At 47.0% G+C, this 16,667-nt stretch overlaps 1 protein-coding gene across 1 annotated transcript in view; it reads right to left on the bottom strand.

Moving 5' to 3' along the window:
- LOC137522296 (uncharacterized) overlaps positions 1-16,667 on the bottom strand; it is a 97,582-nt gene that overhangs the window by 63,868 nt on the left and 17,047 nt on the right. The window contains exons 4-5 of the mRNA XM_068242327.1: positions 7,000-7,140; positions 2,493-2,682 (exon numbers count right to left, since the gene is read on the bottom strand). Of these exons, the coding sequence (XP_068098428.1) occupies positions 2,493-2,682; positions 7,000-7,140 (331 nt within the window). The remainder of the gene's footprint in view (positions 1-2,492; positions 2,683-6,999; positions 7,141-16,667) is intronic.

Raw genomic sequence — 16,667 nt, 5'->3', positions numbered from 1 at the left:
CTTGGCTTAACGGCACAAATACTCTGTAGGCTGGTATCCCGTGGATTCAAAGGTAGAGCTCGTATTAGTATGTCTCTGATTTATTTTGCAAACTTCCAGATGTCAAAATCATCACAATTGGAAGCAAAGAGCGTGTTACTTGTCTGTGGATTGTAAGTCAGGGAAAACCAGCAGGTCCTGTCTGAGGAGTTATCTGACAAACCCATGTGGAGTGAATGGAGATTTTAGCGTGTGTCCCCATACATGCCATTTTCACCAAAATTGCTACATACTATATGTTAAAGAGACTCTGAAGTGAGTGAGCTAGGAGTAGGGATGCTCATTTGGATTCCGCGGGGATGCATCAGAATGCGGAAATCGGTAATGCAAGTGCCGTAGGCGGATTTCCGCCGGAAATCGCGGAAATTTTCACCTGACTTTAACATCGATTTTCTCAAAATTTATACAGTCTTTTTGAAAACTTTTTTCTGCATCTTGTTCAGAAGATTCTGTTTAATAAACCCTGAAAATTTGGTGTTTCTAGGACTTTTATAGGGCTTTGCTAATAACCGCTAAAATCGGTGGATTTTTACTGTAATGTAAAATGCAGAAAATCTGCATCTGCCTATTTTCAGCATTTTACATTACAGTAAAAATCCGCCGACCTTAGTGGTTAATAGCAAAGCCCCCGTAAGTCCTAGAAACACCACATTTTCAAAAAGACCTTATAGTTTTTGAGAAAATCAATGTTAAAGTCGGGCGGAATTTCCGCGATTTCCTGCGGAAATTCCGCATTGGAATGCAGGAAATTGGTAGCGGAAAGCGGAATCGGTAATTGGCAATGGCGGAATGCGGATTTACCGCGAAATCTGAAATTGTCATTCCGACCATCCCTAGCTGGGAGTTGATTCGTGTAAAGCTCCTTACATAATGCCAAAACGCCGCTATCCCGCTGCAGAACGAGGGGTCTTCACCCCCCAAATCCCCCCTGCAAAATCCACTACTTTCTTGGTTGTGGATTTTGCACTTCCTGGAGGCAGAGCTATAAGCTGTAGCTCTGCCTCCATGCACGTCAATCGCCACACGGATCTCCGCCTCTCCCCCGCCCCTCTCTGTGAATGAAGAGGAAGAGGGGCAGGGAGAGGCGGCGATCAGCTGGGATTGACGTACTGAGAGGCAGAGCTACAGCCATTAGCTCTGCCTCAAGCAGGAAGTGCTCCCTGGACCTAGAAGAGGGGATTTGGGGGCTAAAGACCCCTCGTTTTGCCGCAGGATATCGGCGTTTTAGCACTATGTAAGGTGCTTTACACGAATCAACTCCAAGCTCACTTGCTTCAGAGTCTCTTTAAGAAGAGTGAGTGGAAACTAGTCAGAAAAATAATTTTTCAAAAAGGCTTTGTAGTTTTTGAGAAAATTGAAAAAATGCAAAGAAAAAATTGTCATTTTTCTAAGTTTTAAAACCATTTTTCCTTTGCATTTTTAAAATCAATGTTCCCTTTTTGAAAAAAAATATATATATTTTTTTACTTGTTCCTACTCTTCTCTTTAACACATGTAGCAATTTAAATTTAGTGACAATAGCACGTATGGAGCCTTTGCTTTTAACCGCTAAAGTCAGCACGAAATTACACCAATATTATGCAAAATGTCAAAAATACGGTTCATAAATACATTTTACTGAAATTTGCATTACAATTTTGCATTGTTATTGCGAATTACGATGGACAATTACGATTTTCTGAAATTTGTGGTCATTACTAGCGAACACACGCTGACAGTGGGACGGCCCGAAGAGTAATATACTGAAATATGTAATTGTGTTTGTCTTTAAACTGATATCAAACAAATGCATCCTTACATAATTTCCTGTTACCACATATGCATTAATAGTAGCATGTTTTATTGCAAAATAACCAATTTTGACAACAAGAAATTACTCGGAAAAAAAAAAGAATATACTAATGCAACACAATTTATTTTATTAAAGTGGACCCAAATTAAAAATACAAGATTTCAGAAATAAAGTCTATTTTTTAACTTATAATAAAAAATAGCAGCCTTTTTTCAGCTGCATGATGACAAATATAAAATATTTTACATTTATTGCAGGAACCCCTCCCTTCCTTTCATATTGCCGGGACAGGATCCGGCAGACTGGTGGAGGAGATAAAAACAAAACACAGGCTGCTACTGATGATGTCACAGGGGAGGTGATCTCAGCTCGTGTGAGATTTCACATAGACCACGCCCCTATGAGGGAGGGTAGCTGATGACAAACACACCCATGATCTAAACCTCCTACTAAGCTCCGAAGTAATGGCTGCCACCAGTATAACCCTAGTTATGCAAAGAGGAGGGTGAAAAGCATGCACTGAAATGCTCATAGGCGTGAAGGAGTGTTTATTTATCTTTGTACGTGGCAGAGTGGTGCAACTTAATATTTTGAATTAAAAAATGTTTGGTTTGGGTCTGCTTTACACTATTAGAAAATGTTTTCCCAAATGTTTCAAAACAAGAATTTCAGCATCAGAAGACCAGTGAAAGCCGAGGGATAAAGGAAGACTTCCCCAACTCCTGAGGCTACACCAGTGCAGTTATATTTTACTTCTGTTGATGCTATATTAATGGGATAAGAATAGCCACCAAAACCACAGATGCTTTCTGAAGCACAGCCACGAACTGCTGTCTGCACTGACGAGATTCCTGTAAAAAATAAATAAAATGTATTTAACAAGACTGAATTTAATTGCATTTTAACCACTTCCCCTCCCCCGGGACGAGTATCTATCCTTGCAAAATACCTCTACAGCTTTCAGGGACGCGAATACTCGTCCTTTGAGATTGCGCACTCCCACTCGCTCCCGCGCTCGCTCCTACGCTCGCTCCCGCACCCGCTTCTGCACTAATTTACGCTGCTGATTATTAGAGGGGAGATCAATCAATGGGAATGAAGTTTCCATTCATTGATCTAAGTCCCCGTGTCAATGATCGCCTGGCATCAATGAAATGTCTGGGATTTGAACAGTAGGTGGCACTGTTTACACAGGCTATGGTATTTTCTGTGCACTGCAGTAGGGCAATACGGAATCAAATAAGGCTGAATTTTCCTATATAATATAACTCTAGGTATATATGTGGAATCCAGGCTTGTCCCCCGTTGTGGGTCTCTCTAACAGTTCCTAATAATGGTGGGAGATGACTGGGGAACACTTGGTGTAACCACAGTCTGCATTTATGAGATGGAAGGTTCTCCGTGGTGCTTTAATGGTAACCATGGCTACAGGGGCTTTGTAGTTAAATCTCGCGAGACCTGTACTGATGGGACTGCAGAAGCTATGACACCCTTAGGAGGGATCTAGGACGATGAGGAGGTCCAGTTCTATGCGCATATGCGGAAGTAATATCCGGTCAGATATGCGATCCAACACACCACGCTATAACAGCGTGCGTACCAGGGAAACGGAAGGAATATGTTTACCTCCAACCCATTGGCTCTAGGTCTGTATGGCCCGCTCCCCACTGTTCTTCTATTGGTGCACGGAGGTTCATAAGCCTTCTGCAGCACGGTATAGGCTAATCTCCACGATCTGCTCATTTGGGGAGACGCTTTGGAGGATATTTTTCTGCACTCATCTTCAGGTATTTTTATTCCCTATGGGAATGATGGTTTCTTTGTATCACAATGATATATTTCTCTTTTCACACCATATTGGTTTGCTGGTTATGGTTTGTTTATCTCACTGCACCATGGTGACTGGGACCCAGGTTTTTATGGTATGATCATAAAGGGTCCTAGAATTTACTTATATATTATAGACATGCACTGTTCATGGTGATATGGGGTGACTTCCAGTGTAATGATGTATGATATAAAGCGCAGGGTTGGTATGCCCTGGGCAAAAACATGCTGATACACTGCGATGTATTCAATAGTATACACATCTTTGCAGATAGCAGCTAGACACGTTGGTTGGCTATATAGATGCACGGGTGTTGATCTGTCCTTATCTTTTGGTATGGTGGTTTGGATGATAGGGCTATATCCCCTCTATGAGAGACTCTCTCGGCTTGCATGCTGTGGATTTTTTTGGCTGCCTTATAGTGCTGCATTTTGGCTAGAGGGGTCTATATGGACTATAAAGTCTAAAGGGCCACATTTACTGATACCATATATACCTATTGTTTTGGTTCCAGATCGATCTGGTGTGTTTTATATCCTAGACTTTGGGTAAGACAGTTATTATACTATTTTATAATGTGGCCGTTTGTCCTGATCTGCGCATGGGCTTCTAATGGTATGTATATATTTATGTATCTTTTGACAGATGTGTTTTTGCAATGTGCCTCTGAGGAAGCGGCTTATGGCTGCGAAACACGTGTCAGGCAATTGTATGTGAAGGTCTGATGTTGTATCTGCACGTATCACCTACGTTCTGAAGAGAAAAATTGAAGAATAAAAGAGAACTTTTGGGTTCATAAAAAACCCCGCCTGCGTGTGTACATTGTACTGTTGAATGAAATGCCGTGGTCATTGACATAAACCGAAAGTAACAAGTCCACGCATTATTTCCAGATAGCGTACTAATGGTATGCTCAGGAAAATAAAGCGGGAGGACATCTTGTGGTTAAATAGTAAGATTACACCAACATACATTTTTTTTTTAATTAAAAAAAAAAGTACACATACATTTAAAAGTAACCCTTTACCCACACTCTCCCATAGTTACCCAAATAAAACTATTTTATAAAAAAAAAAAAGTACAATTATGGGCTTGTAATTAGTTATGGATGCAAAACTGAAAAAATTGCTCCTTTATTTCCAATTAAAATATTGGTGCCATACAAACCGTACTAGGGAAATATTTTAAACAATAACATTACTTTAAACAATTGCAATAACTGGGACAAATGGCAAAAAAAATGTGTGGGTTTTAGCCACAGTAGAACATTTTATTTTCCATTGCTGGAAGCCACAGGTAAGTTAAACTTTTTTTTTCTGGCTTGGTTAAAGTTCCCTTAAAGGGATACTGTAGGGGGGTGGGGGAAAATGAGTTGAACTTACCCGGGGCTTCTAATGGTCCCCCGCAGACATCCTGTGCCTGCGCAGCCACTCACCGATGCTCCCGTCCCGCCTCTGGTTCACTTCTGGAATTTCAGACATTAAAGTCTGAAAACCACTGCGCCTCCGCAGCTGTGTCCTCGCTCCTGCTGATGTCACCAGGAGTGTACTGCACAGACACAGACCATACTGGGCCTGCGCAGTATGCTCCTGGTGACATCAGCGGGAGCGAGGACACGGCAACACAGGCGCAGTGGTTTTCAGACTTTAAAGTCTGAAATTCCAGAAGTGATCCGGAGGTGGGGCCGGAGCATCGGTGAGTGGCTGCGCGGGCACAGGATGCCTGCGGGGGACCATTAGAAGCCCCGGGTATGTTCAATTCATTTTCTCCCGACCCCCCTACAGTATCCCTTTAAAGGATCCATTGTGTCAGATCCTTAACCATCCTGATCTCCAGCATAACCACTCTATTGTGCACTGATCGTCATCCCTCCACCTCCCCCATAGCAACAAGGCTAGTGGTGCCTCTGTACAGAGGCATGACAATTATTACGTGTGTACTCAGCTTTAGACTATGATGTGAATGTAGGAATTGACATAAGTTGAAAATTGTATTAAAAAGCTGGTAATCACACACACACACACACACACACACACACACCATCCTCACACATACCACACACACACACCACCCTAACGCACACAACACACACACACACACCACACACACACACACACACACACACACACACACACACCAGCCAAACATGCCACAGACACACACACACACACACACAAATACACACACACCACCCTCACACACACACACACACACAGCACCCACAAACACACACACACCGCCCTCACACACACACACACTACCCTCACACACATCACCCGCGTGCACACACACACACACACACACACTACCCACACATGCCACAGACACAAACACACATGCATATACGCACATCACACACACACACACACACACACACACACACACACACACACACACACACACACACACACACACGCCACCCTCACACACACACACACACACACACACACCACACACACAACATCCACACCAAACACACACACACACCACCCTCACACACACACACACACACACACACACACACACACCACCCACACACACACCACACACACACACACACACACACACACACACACACCACACACCACACACCCCACACACACCACACACCCCACACACCCCACACACACCACACACACCACACACACCACACACACCACACACACACACACACACACACACACCACACACCACACACCACACACCACACACCACACACACCACACACACCACACACCCCACACACCCCACACACACCACACACACCACACACACCACACACACCACACACACCACACACACCACACACACCCCACACACACCCCACACCACACACACACACACAGACACCACCCACACACACACCACACACACATGCCACAGACACACACACACACCACACACACAAACACACACACCACACACACACACACAGACAAACACGCATACACACACACACCACCCGCACAAACACACATACACACCGCCCACACACGCCAGACACACACAAAGACACACACACAGACAAACACACACACACACACACAAACACACACCTCCCACATGCGCACACACACCACCCGCACAAACACACATACACACCACCCACACACACACCACACACACATGCCACAGACACACACGCACACAGACAAACACACATACACCACCCACATGCACGCACACACACAGACACCACCCGCACAAACACACATACACGCCACCCACACACATGCCACAGACACACACACAGACAAACTCTTCTATGTCATGTAAAAATTTTGTGTAGAACTACATTCAAAAATTAAAGTAATAATAATACTCCATGTCGTATAGCTACCTGTCACATTGGTGACCTCAAGAAAACACATTTTCTGATCGCCTGTGCATTTCACCGTATCAGACGCGTCACATGATACAGAGCTGAGAGATGCACAGTATGGGCAAGTCAATCCATTGGACTTTGAGTTGGATGGTGGCACTGAGAGACAGAAAGAGACAAAGGATAATGTCATAAAATGATTACGTATTTGCATTGTAGTAAAAGTACACAGCCATGATGGAGCATGATGGAGATACAAGGACTGCACTTTTCAGCATATTAAATTGGTGCTCTATTTAAGGCGGTATGAAACTCAGCATTTCTTCTATCAAAGATTATTTGCAGCATATTATATACCACCATAATTTTTTTAGCAGAACTGCGTTCAAACAGTTAAACACAGAAACTTTCCACAGAAAGTTCTCTGCAGTGAGATCCGAATCCAAATAGGCGATAACATTATCTTGTGTTTAATTAAAGGGGAACTGAAGAGAGAGGGATATGGAGGCTGCCATGTTTATTTCCTTTTAAGCAATACCAGTTGCCTGGCAGCCCTGCTGATCTTCTGCCTCTAATACTATTAGCCATAGCCCCTGAACAAGCATGCAGCAGATCAGGCGTTTCAGATTTTAAAGTCCGATCTGACAAGATTAGCTGCATGCTTGTTTCTGGTGTTATTCAGATACTACGGCAGAGAAATAGACCAGTAGGGCTGCCAGGCAACTGGTATTGATTAAAAGGAAATAAATATGGCAGCCTCCATATACCTCTTACTTCAGTTCCCCTTTAATTGTAGCAAAAGTGGAATGTAAACATTCCCTGGCAGTGCAGAAACTCTTTTTAATGTGTCCAGATCAGACACAGCTCAGAAAAATTCACTAGGTACATTACAATATATAAATACTGCATCTATGAATATATTACATTGGCAGCTTAAACTGTACTTTGGGATCTTGTAATTTCTAAATGAATAATAATACACCACATTACAAAAAATATATTGCAGTTTTAGAGCAGGTGCAGAGACGAGCTACAAAATTGATACGTGGGATGGAAGGTCTCGCTTACCAAGAAAGGTTAGATAGGGGCAGCACGGTGGCGTAGTGGTTAGCGCTCTCGCCTTGCAGCGCTGGGTCCCTGGTTCGAATCCCAGCCAAGGCACTATCTGCAATGAGTTTGTATGTTCTCTCCGTGTCTGCGTGGGTTTCCTCCGGGCACTCCGGTTTCCTCCCACAATCCAAAAACATACGGATAAGTTAATTGGCTCCCCCTAAAATTGGCCCTAGACTACAGTACTTACACTGCATAATATAAACATATGGCAATGGTAGGGATTAGATTGTGAGCTCCATTGAGGGACAGTTAGTGACAAGACAATATATATATATATATATATATATACACTGTACAGCGCTGCGTAATATGTCGGCGCTATATAAATACTAAATAATAATAATAATAATAAACTGGTTTTATTAAGCCTAGAGAAAAGACGCCTTAGAGGAGATCTAATTAACATGTATAAATACATCAGAGGGCAATATAATAGCTTGGCGGATGAGCTTTTTGTCCCTAGGCCTTCTCAAAGGACTAGAGGACATGATCTGTGCATGGAGGAAAAACGTTTTAGCCATTTATTTAGGAAAGGGTTCTTTACAGTAAGAGTGATGAAGATGTGGAATGCATTGCCACAGGAAGTCGTTATGGCAAACTCTATACCTGCATTTAAAGGGGGCTTAGATGCTTTCCTTGCATTGAAAGACATCCATGGCTACAATTACTAGGAATGCCTAATGATTTTGATCCAGGGATTTTATCTGATTGCCATCTGGAGTCGGGAAGGAATTTTTCCCTTAAGGCCCGGTTCACATTAGCGGTGGCCGTCCGGAATCGCCGTGCCGGAGCCGCACCGCTTGCAGAACGGACGGAACGGACGCACGGCATAGCAATGAAAGCCTATGCGTCCGTTCACATGCGTCCGTTCTGCCGGACCGGAGCCGGACCGGATCCGGGCCGGATCCGGACTCCGGCCTCCGTTCCAACATGCGCTATTTTTTGATCCGGCTCCTCCGCAGCCGTATCCGGGGCGGAGCCGGACTGCACCATCCGGCCAATACAAACCAATGGGAACCGGAGAGCGCACAACACACTGGCTGAGAAATCCGGATGTTCTACCCCACTTCCTATGCGGATTGTTGCGGCGATATTGGATGGGGACACATGGGCAAGCATTTTGGAGTGGAGCAGCACAGCTGGATCCGGATCCGGAGATGTTGGCAGCATGTCGCAGGTGGAGGTGAGTGCTAAACAGCAGAGGGCCTGATTCCACAGGTCCCCCTTCTGCTGACCTCCCAGACCCCAACATTTTTTTTGTTTTTTACGTTACTTTTGCCAAACGGATCCGGATCGCATCCTGATGAACACCTGATGCAACCTGACCGGATCCGGATCGGATCCGGATCAGAACCGTACGGTTCCAATCCGGATCCGGTCCGGATCCGGTCAGGTCATCCGGTCCGTTTGGCAAACAACCGCAAGTGTGAACCGGGCCTTAGGGGATAATTGGACCATGCCTTGTAAGGGTTGTTCGCCTTCCTCTGGATCAACAGGGATATGTGAGGGAGCAGGCTGGTGTTGTACTTTATACTGGTTGAACTTGATGGACGTATGTCTTTTTTCAACCAAAATAACTATGTAACTATGTAACTTGTGCACAAAAGCAAATATGATAATTGTATGGGTTATAAAATGTAGGAAAACACATTTTTATCAAATATGATGTCAGAGTTACACCAGCTTCCGACCACCTAACGCAATGGGCGGTGGGAGCGTGGCTGCTGGGGGACCACCTAACGCCAATTGGCGTCAAAGTGTGGTGGGCGGGATTAGCAGGGAACATGCTTCCACGCATTCCCTGCACAACAACAGAGCGGGGATTCGTCAACAGCCTACCAGCCGCGATCACGGCTGGCAGGCTGAAATACAGGGGGAAAAAGGCTGTTTACATTTGTACAGAGCTGCAATCTAGCGCAGCGCTGTAGAGGGGACTCCCTTGTCACTTAAACTGTCCCCAGGAGTGGCTCACAATCTAATCCCTCTTATAGGCTGATGCCTATGAGAGGGTACTAACAGAGCCGGGACAAGGTCCTCCAGCACCCAAGGCTGAGACACCAAAGTGCGCCCCTCCATCCCTCCCACCCCAGCCATCACACTGATTGCTATTAGACTAAGAGGGCCACAGGACCCACAACCTCCCCAACACCTTAATCTCTAGTTATCTGGCTTGCAGTCACTGCTATCTATCCCCCTTTCTTATTTCTTTCTGCTTCATACAAAATTAGGAATGCCAGTTGAATGAATTGTGCGCCCCCTCCTACACTGCGCCCTGAGGCTGGAGCCTCTCCAGCCTATGCCTCGGCCCGGCCCTGGGTACTAAAGTGTAAGGTTTGCAGTCAGGGGCAATTTAAGGGGGAGTGTGAGAATCCGCTCAGCTGCCTTTTGACCATTGTTTAGGTTTAGGTTTGCTTGCTGCAGGACTCTGGAAAGGAGACCTTCTGTCAGTTGTGCAGCTTGTGTTGCTGAGGCATTTGCATACATTAGTCATGCAAATCCGTTACCTGCCTTCTTTTGATGACTGGCACTGTAAAAGCATTCTGCTCCCAGAATGCTTTGCTGGACATTTCCCTTCCATGGTCTGTTCCTGATGGACACTGCTGGAGTGTCAGCCATTGCTATCTAGTATAGTTAATTCCTGGGGGTTGCTTTAGGCTCCCCTTCTAGTCCAGTCAGGTTGTATTATCTGTTTTGCCTGTTCCGTCTGTCTTGTGTTTGGATCGTACAAGCCCTAGCGTTAGCGGCTGTGGATCCTTCTGATTGAGTCTGGAGTGTAGGTTGGAACAGCGGTTGTTTCTGCCTACCTCATCTGTTCTGTCTGCCGTGTGTTTGGATCGCACTCGCCCTAGCGCTAGTGCTGGGGATCCTTCTGTTCTGTCTTCTGGGATCGCGCTAGCCACTTTTCGCTAGCGCTGGGGATCCTTCTGTTCTGTCTTCTGGGATTGCGCTAGCCACTTTTCGCTAGCGCTGGGGATCCTTCTGTTCTGCTACTCTGTCTCCTGGGATCGCGCTAGCTACTTTTCGCTAGCGCTGGGGATCCTTCTGTTCTGTCTTCTGGGATCGCGCTAGCCACTTTTCGCTAGCGCTGGGGATCCTTCTGTTCTGCTACTCTGTCTCCTGGGATCGCGCTAGCTTCTTTTCGCTAGCGCTGGGGATCCTTCTGTTCTGTCTTCTGGGATCGCGCTAGCCACTTTTAGCTAGCGCTGGGAATCCTTCTGTCTCTTGTCCCTGTTTTCGGGTGTCTGTCTTGTCTGCTGCGCTTGCTGGAGGCTCGGTGAGGTAACCGTTAAGCAAGCGCTCGCGTCCTCTGTTTCATGTTTGTCTGTTAATGGTTAGTTAGGCGTGCTTGTCTCTATTGTGCTTATCACGTGGAGACCGCGCATAACCGCGTGCACTGTTGCGAATGAGTGCGGTGTTCGCGGTTAGCTAGCGTTTGTTATTTTCCGTATCTCCTTATTGTATTATTTGCTGTGCCTTTGCTACTCTCGTGCTCCGCCTTGCTGTAACCTTGTGTCACGTCTGGCGATCGCACCTCTCGCGATCACGTTCCTGCTTCTTATCTGCTGTGGTGTGTGCACAGTCGCGGGTTGGCGACTAATTTTATGCACACACACACAATCTGTCTCTGTGCTCACTCTCAATCGCTTCTCTTGCGATTGCGTTTCTTCCATTCGTACAATTCCTGTCTGGCGTGTGTGGTAGGGCAGAGGAGCTGTTCCTCTGCACTCCACAGCTCAACCTGCCGACAGGAATTTCCCTCTGCAGGTGCATAGCACCTAGCCTGGGTGTCCTCAATAATACGCTTGTAGAGGAAATCCGCCGCGTCAGCGCACGTCTGGTGCGCTGACCACGGAGACGATTCCACAATCGTTACAGAATGTCCAGCCAAACCAAAATTCCCAGGGCAGAGGGAACCTTCGATTTTGTTCAGATGTCATTGCCTGAGGCAAAGGCATATGTGGATCCTATTATAGGTAGGATCGCACACTACATTAAAGCAGTTAAAAAGTCTGTTCTCGTTCCTGACCCCAACCCATATGGAGATTACCTAGATACTGGGTTGTTTGAACCGCCATTTGCCTCATGGGAGATTGGGGCCTTGTTGGAAGAGTTTGATTTCGATTGGAAAGCCTTTTGCGATTTTTATATCGCAAAGAGTGCGGATGACCTGAATGATTGTCTCGACTCAATGTACCTTTTGATCGATTCTGATGAATGTGATGAGTGTGATGTGGATCTGGTGATTTATGTGTGGCAGACTATTTTGGACGAATTGCACACACACCAACCAATTATTTCAAATAAAGAGACACCATTGTCACATGATTATTCCTGTCTTTCTGGGGTAAAGCAAGTGAGTTTGGACACTGTGCGACCTGAAATGAATGGGTGTGCCTCGTTTGTGGACACCTGTGTGAATTCTGATGAAGTTTCTTCTGTTTGTTTGGAGGTTGAATCTGTGCGATCTGATGCCTGTTTCTCAGATGTTCCTGCCGATTGTGATCGGCGTGAGTGTGTCAGTTTTGTCAATGATATGTGGGATCCCTTGTCTTGTAAAAACAGATCTTCTTCTCCCAGTACTACTTTAAGATCCTCCATCTATGATCTTGCTATGGGGAAAATTCCCAAACTATGCAGTTTTAAGAGTAAGGGTAACGTGATTAATAAAGGTTCTCATGTTGTTGTCACAACTTCCCCTAACATGGTTCAGTATGAATGCTCAGACCTAGTCAGGTGTGAATGGGAGCCCCCGTTCCAGAAAAAACAGCTCGAAGCGTTGGCGTATGAATTGGAGAACGATTCAGAGTCGTTTTGTGAGTACTACATTGCCAGAAGTGAGTCTGTCTTGAGAGCATGTATAAGTTATGCTTCCGCCTTAAGAGAAAAAAAGGGGTGTGAATTTGACTTTGTGAGTCCGCTGATTTGTATGTGGAAAATGATTCTGAATGAATTACGTGTACGTCATTCAGGTGACGTTTGTAGAGGTACATTGTCAGCTGGCGTTTCTGAGATCCAGCAATCCAGCCTGGAGACCTCAGAATCCCTGTCTTTGGAGTGTTCGGTTTCGCAACCTAAAGCGATTGTGGATTCGCAAATTTTGCGTTCTGTCTCCTCGGATTCGACATCGTTAGCCGAGTCTAAGAATGAGACAGCACTTTGGTTTTGTGAACCTGATACTGAAGCACCTTTGCTCTGTCCAGAGAAGATGTCTCTGAGCCTGCCCTGTATCATGAATAAAGACATTATGTCCACTCGCATTGACATTTGCGAGTCTGATTCTGAAGTAAGTACTGACTCTCCACCCAGTAATCTGGATGAGCCAATATTACCTTGTTTAAAATCTCCTGCAGTGTCCCTAGAGGCTCGTCTAGGTATTGCAACCATCGTTACCTGTTTCTCTGCTATTTTGGAATTGCAGTCTGGTTTGACTGCTATGGAGGAATTTCCCTGCAGTGAAACGAAACTCAGAAAGCCAGAGTTAGTTTCACTAGATATTTCTGTGTATCCCTGTCCTGATGATGAAATTCAGTCTCAGTTTATGGTGGAACCTTCCCTGGGACATCTGCCCGGTTCACAAAATAAAGTTCAAGCCTTGCCCTGTAACATGGATAGTTCAGAATCCTTCTTAGGAAACTTGAAAAAGGATGTTCCTGAGGTCCTGTCTGACCTCCTGTAGATCTCCGAGTTCCTCCCAAAGGGTGCAGAACTTGTAGGAGACGTCTCCTGCCCCCCAAGTCCTTCTGAGGTGTTGCCCACTTCAGTAGGCATTGCTGCCTTGCTGGCTACCTTTTCAGCTCTGATGGAGCTTCACGCCTGTGTAGTCAATGATGATATTATTGTCACAGAAATTTCTGAATTTGTATCCGAGTCTTCTTTTGAAAGTCCAGTGCCTGTGACCTCCACTCATGATGTTTCTCTGCCCGGTACTGGTTTTGGTCTTGACGTGCCGGACTCTGAGGTTGCCAGTTCCCCGACATGTCCTGAGGTTTCTCCTGTGCTGGTGTACCCCAGTGTGCTCTGTGACCCAGAAAGCCCAAGTGTGCCTCGGTTACCAGCGTACTCAGATGCTTCCTCGGTGGAGACATGCTCTGATATGGCCTGCCTGCTTGCATGCCCAGAAGTGGTCCCTGAAAGTCTTGATCTTGATGGGTGTCCTCGTAATTTTGAATCCGGAATTGTCATTGGTTCCATGGGGGTACTTGGTAATTCTCCATGTGAGCCTGGTGATTGTTCTACCCTCTTGGGATCTCTGTGGAGCTTCAAAAGGTTCTGGGAGATTCCGGGAGAGATTTTGCTTGGTACCCTGGATAAGATCAACGGTGGCTTTTGTGTTGTAAGGGACACTTCGAACAGGTATTGTGGCAGGTTTGGTATTTTCGGACGCTCCTTGGTAGGTGGTGGGTATTGTCTGGAGGGTGTTGATGGCTTCTTCTCTGGCGTTCACAGTCCTGATGGGTGTTATACTGAGACTGGTCGTACGGATGGGCATGTTTCGGTGGCTTCTGTTTCCGATGAGGTCGGCTTCGGGTGGACTGACTCTGGAATTGGACCTTGTCGGGCTGCCCCGACCTTCATGAGTCTTCTGTTAGAGTGGTTTGGAGATATCAGTTTTGAGGGTCGTCTGGAATTCGACCCTAGGAGGGGGGGTACTGTGAGAATCCGCTCAGCTGCCTGCGCAGGCAGGCAGCCTTTTGACCATTGTTTAGGTTTGCTTGCTGCAGGACTCTGGAAAGGAGACCTTCTGTCAGTTGTGCAACTTGTGTTGCTGAGGGATTTGCATACATTAGTCATGCAAATCCGTTACCTGCCTTCTTTTGATGACTGGCACTATAAAAGCATTCTGCTCCCAGAATGCTTGGCTGGACATTTCCCTTCCATGGTCTGTTCCTGATGGACACTGCTGGAGTGTCAGCCATTGCTATCTAGTATAGTTAATTCCTGGGGGTTGCTTTAGGCTCCCCTTCTAGTCCAGTCAGGTTGTATTATCTGTTTTGCCTGTTCCGTCTGTCTTGTGTTTGGATCGTACAAGCCCTAGCGTTAGCGGCTGTGGATCCTTCTGATTGAGTCTGGAGTGTAGGTTGGAACAGCGGTTGTTTCTGCCTACCTCATCTGTTCTGTCTGCCGTGTGTTTGGATCGCACTCGCCCTAGCGCTAGTGCTGGGGATCCTTCTGTTCTGTCTTCTGGGATCGCGCTAGCCACTTTTCGCTAGCGCTGGGGATCCTTCTGTTCTGTCTTCTGGGATCGCGCTAGCCACTTTTCGCTAGCGCTGGGGATCCTTCTGTTCTGCTACTCTGTCTCCTGGGATCGCGCTAGCTACTTTTCGCTAGCGCTGGGGATCCTTCTGTTCTGTCTTCTGGGATCGCGCTAGCTAGTGTTGGGCGAACAGTGTTCGCCACTGTTCGGGTTCTGCAGAACATCACCCTGTTCGGGTGATGTTCGAGTTCGGCCGAACACCTCATGGTGTTCGGCCTTTTAAGTTCGGGTTCGCCCCGAACTTCTGTATGCCCCCGAACAGGGCCGAACAGGGCCCCTGTTCGGGCGAACAGGGCCCTGTTCGGCCGAACAGGCCGCAATACGGCCCCCCTATGGGGTCGCAGGCATAAGGGGGGAGCATGCCCCGATCGCGGGGGGGGTCGGAAATTCCCCCCACCCCCTCCGCTAGCGCTCCCCCCTCTGCCCGCTTCCCCATTCAAAAGTTTCAAGAAGTACCTGTATAGCGGATGGCCTGGCAGTGGGCGGCACTGTGGAGTGAGGAGGAGGAGGAGTCCGGAGAGTGACGAGTTGAGGGAGGCCGGGCAGCGGGCGTGAGGTCAGAGAAAGGGCGGAAGTTCCGCCCTTTCGCTGACCTCACGCCCGCTGCCCGGCCTCCCTCAACTCGTCACTCTCCGGACTCCTCCTCCTCCTCACTCCACAGTGCCGCCCACTGCCAGGCCATCCGCTATACAGGTACTTCTTGAAACTTTTGAATGGGGAAGCGGGCAGAGGGGGGAGCGCTAGCGGAGGGGGTGGGGGGAATTTCCGACCCCCCCCGCGATCGGGGCATGCTCCCCCCTTATGCCTGCGACCCCATAGGGCCCCCAAAATAGGGATGTTCGGGAAGTTCGGGGTTCGGCCCGAACATGCCGAACATCTCGGCCATGTTCGGCGAACTTTCCCGAACCCGAACATCCAGGTGTTCGCCCATCACTAGCGCTAGCCACTTTTCGCTAGCGCTGGGGATCCTTCTGTTCTGTCTTCTGGGATCGCGCTAGCCACTTTTAGCTAGCGCTGGGAATCCTTCTGTCTCTTGTCCCTGTTTTCGGGTGTCTGTCTTGTCTGCTGCGCTTGCTGGAGGCTCGGTGAGGTAACCGTTAAGCAAGCGCTCGCGTCCTCTGTTTCATGTTTGTCTGTTAATGGTTAGTTAGGCGTGCTTGTCTCTATTGTGCTTATCACGTGGAGACCGCGCATAACCGCGTGCACTGTTGCGAATGAGTGCGGTGTTCGCGGTTAGCTAGCGTTTGTTATTTTCCGTATCTCCTTATTGTATTATTTGCTGTGCCTTTGCTACTCTCGTGCTCCGCCTTGCTGTGAC

This window comes from Hyperolius riggenbachi, chromosome 6, assembly GCF_040937935.1.
Source record: "Hyperolius riggenbachi isolate aHypRig1 chromosome 6, aHypRig1.pri, whole genome shotgun sequence".
NCBI lineage: Eukaryota > Metazoa > Chordata > Amphibia > Anura > Hyperoliidae > Hyperolius > Hyperolius riggenbachi.
Note: the sequence above shows the minus strand (reverse complement) of the source record. Positions and strands in the feature narration are given on the sequence as shown.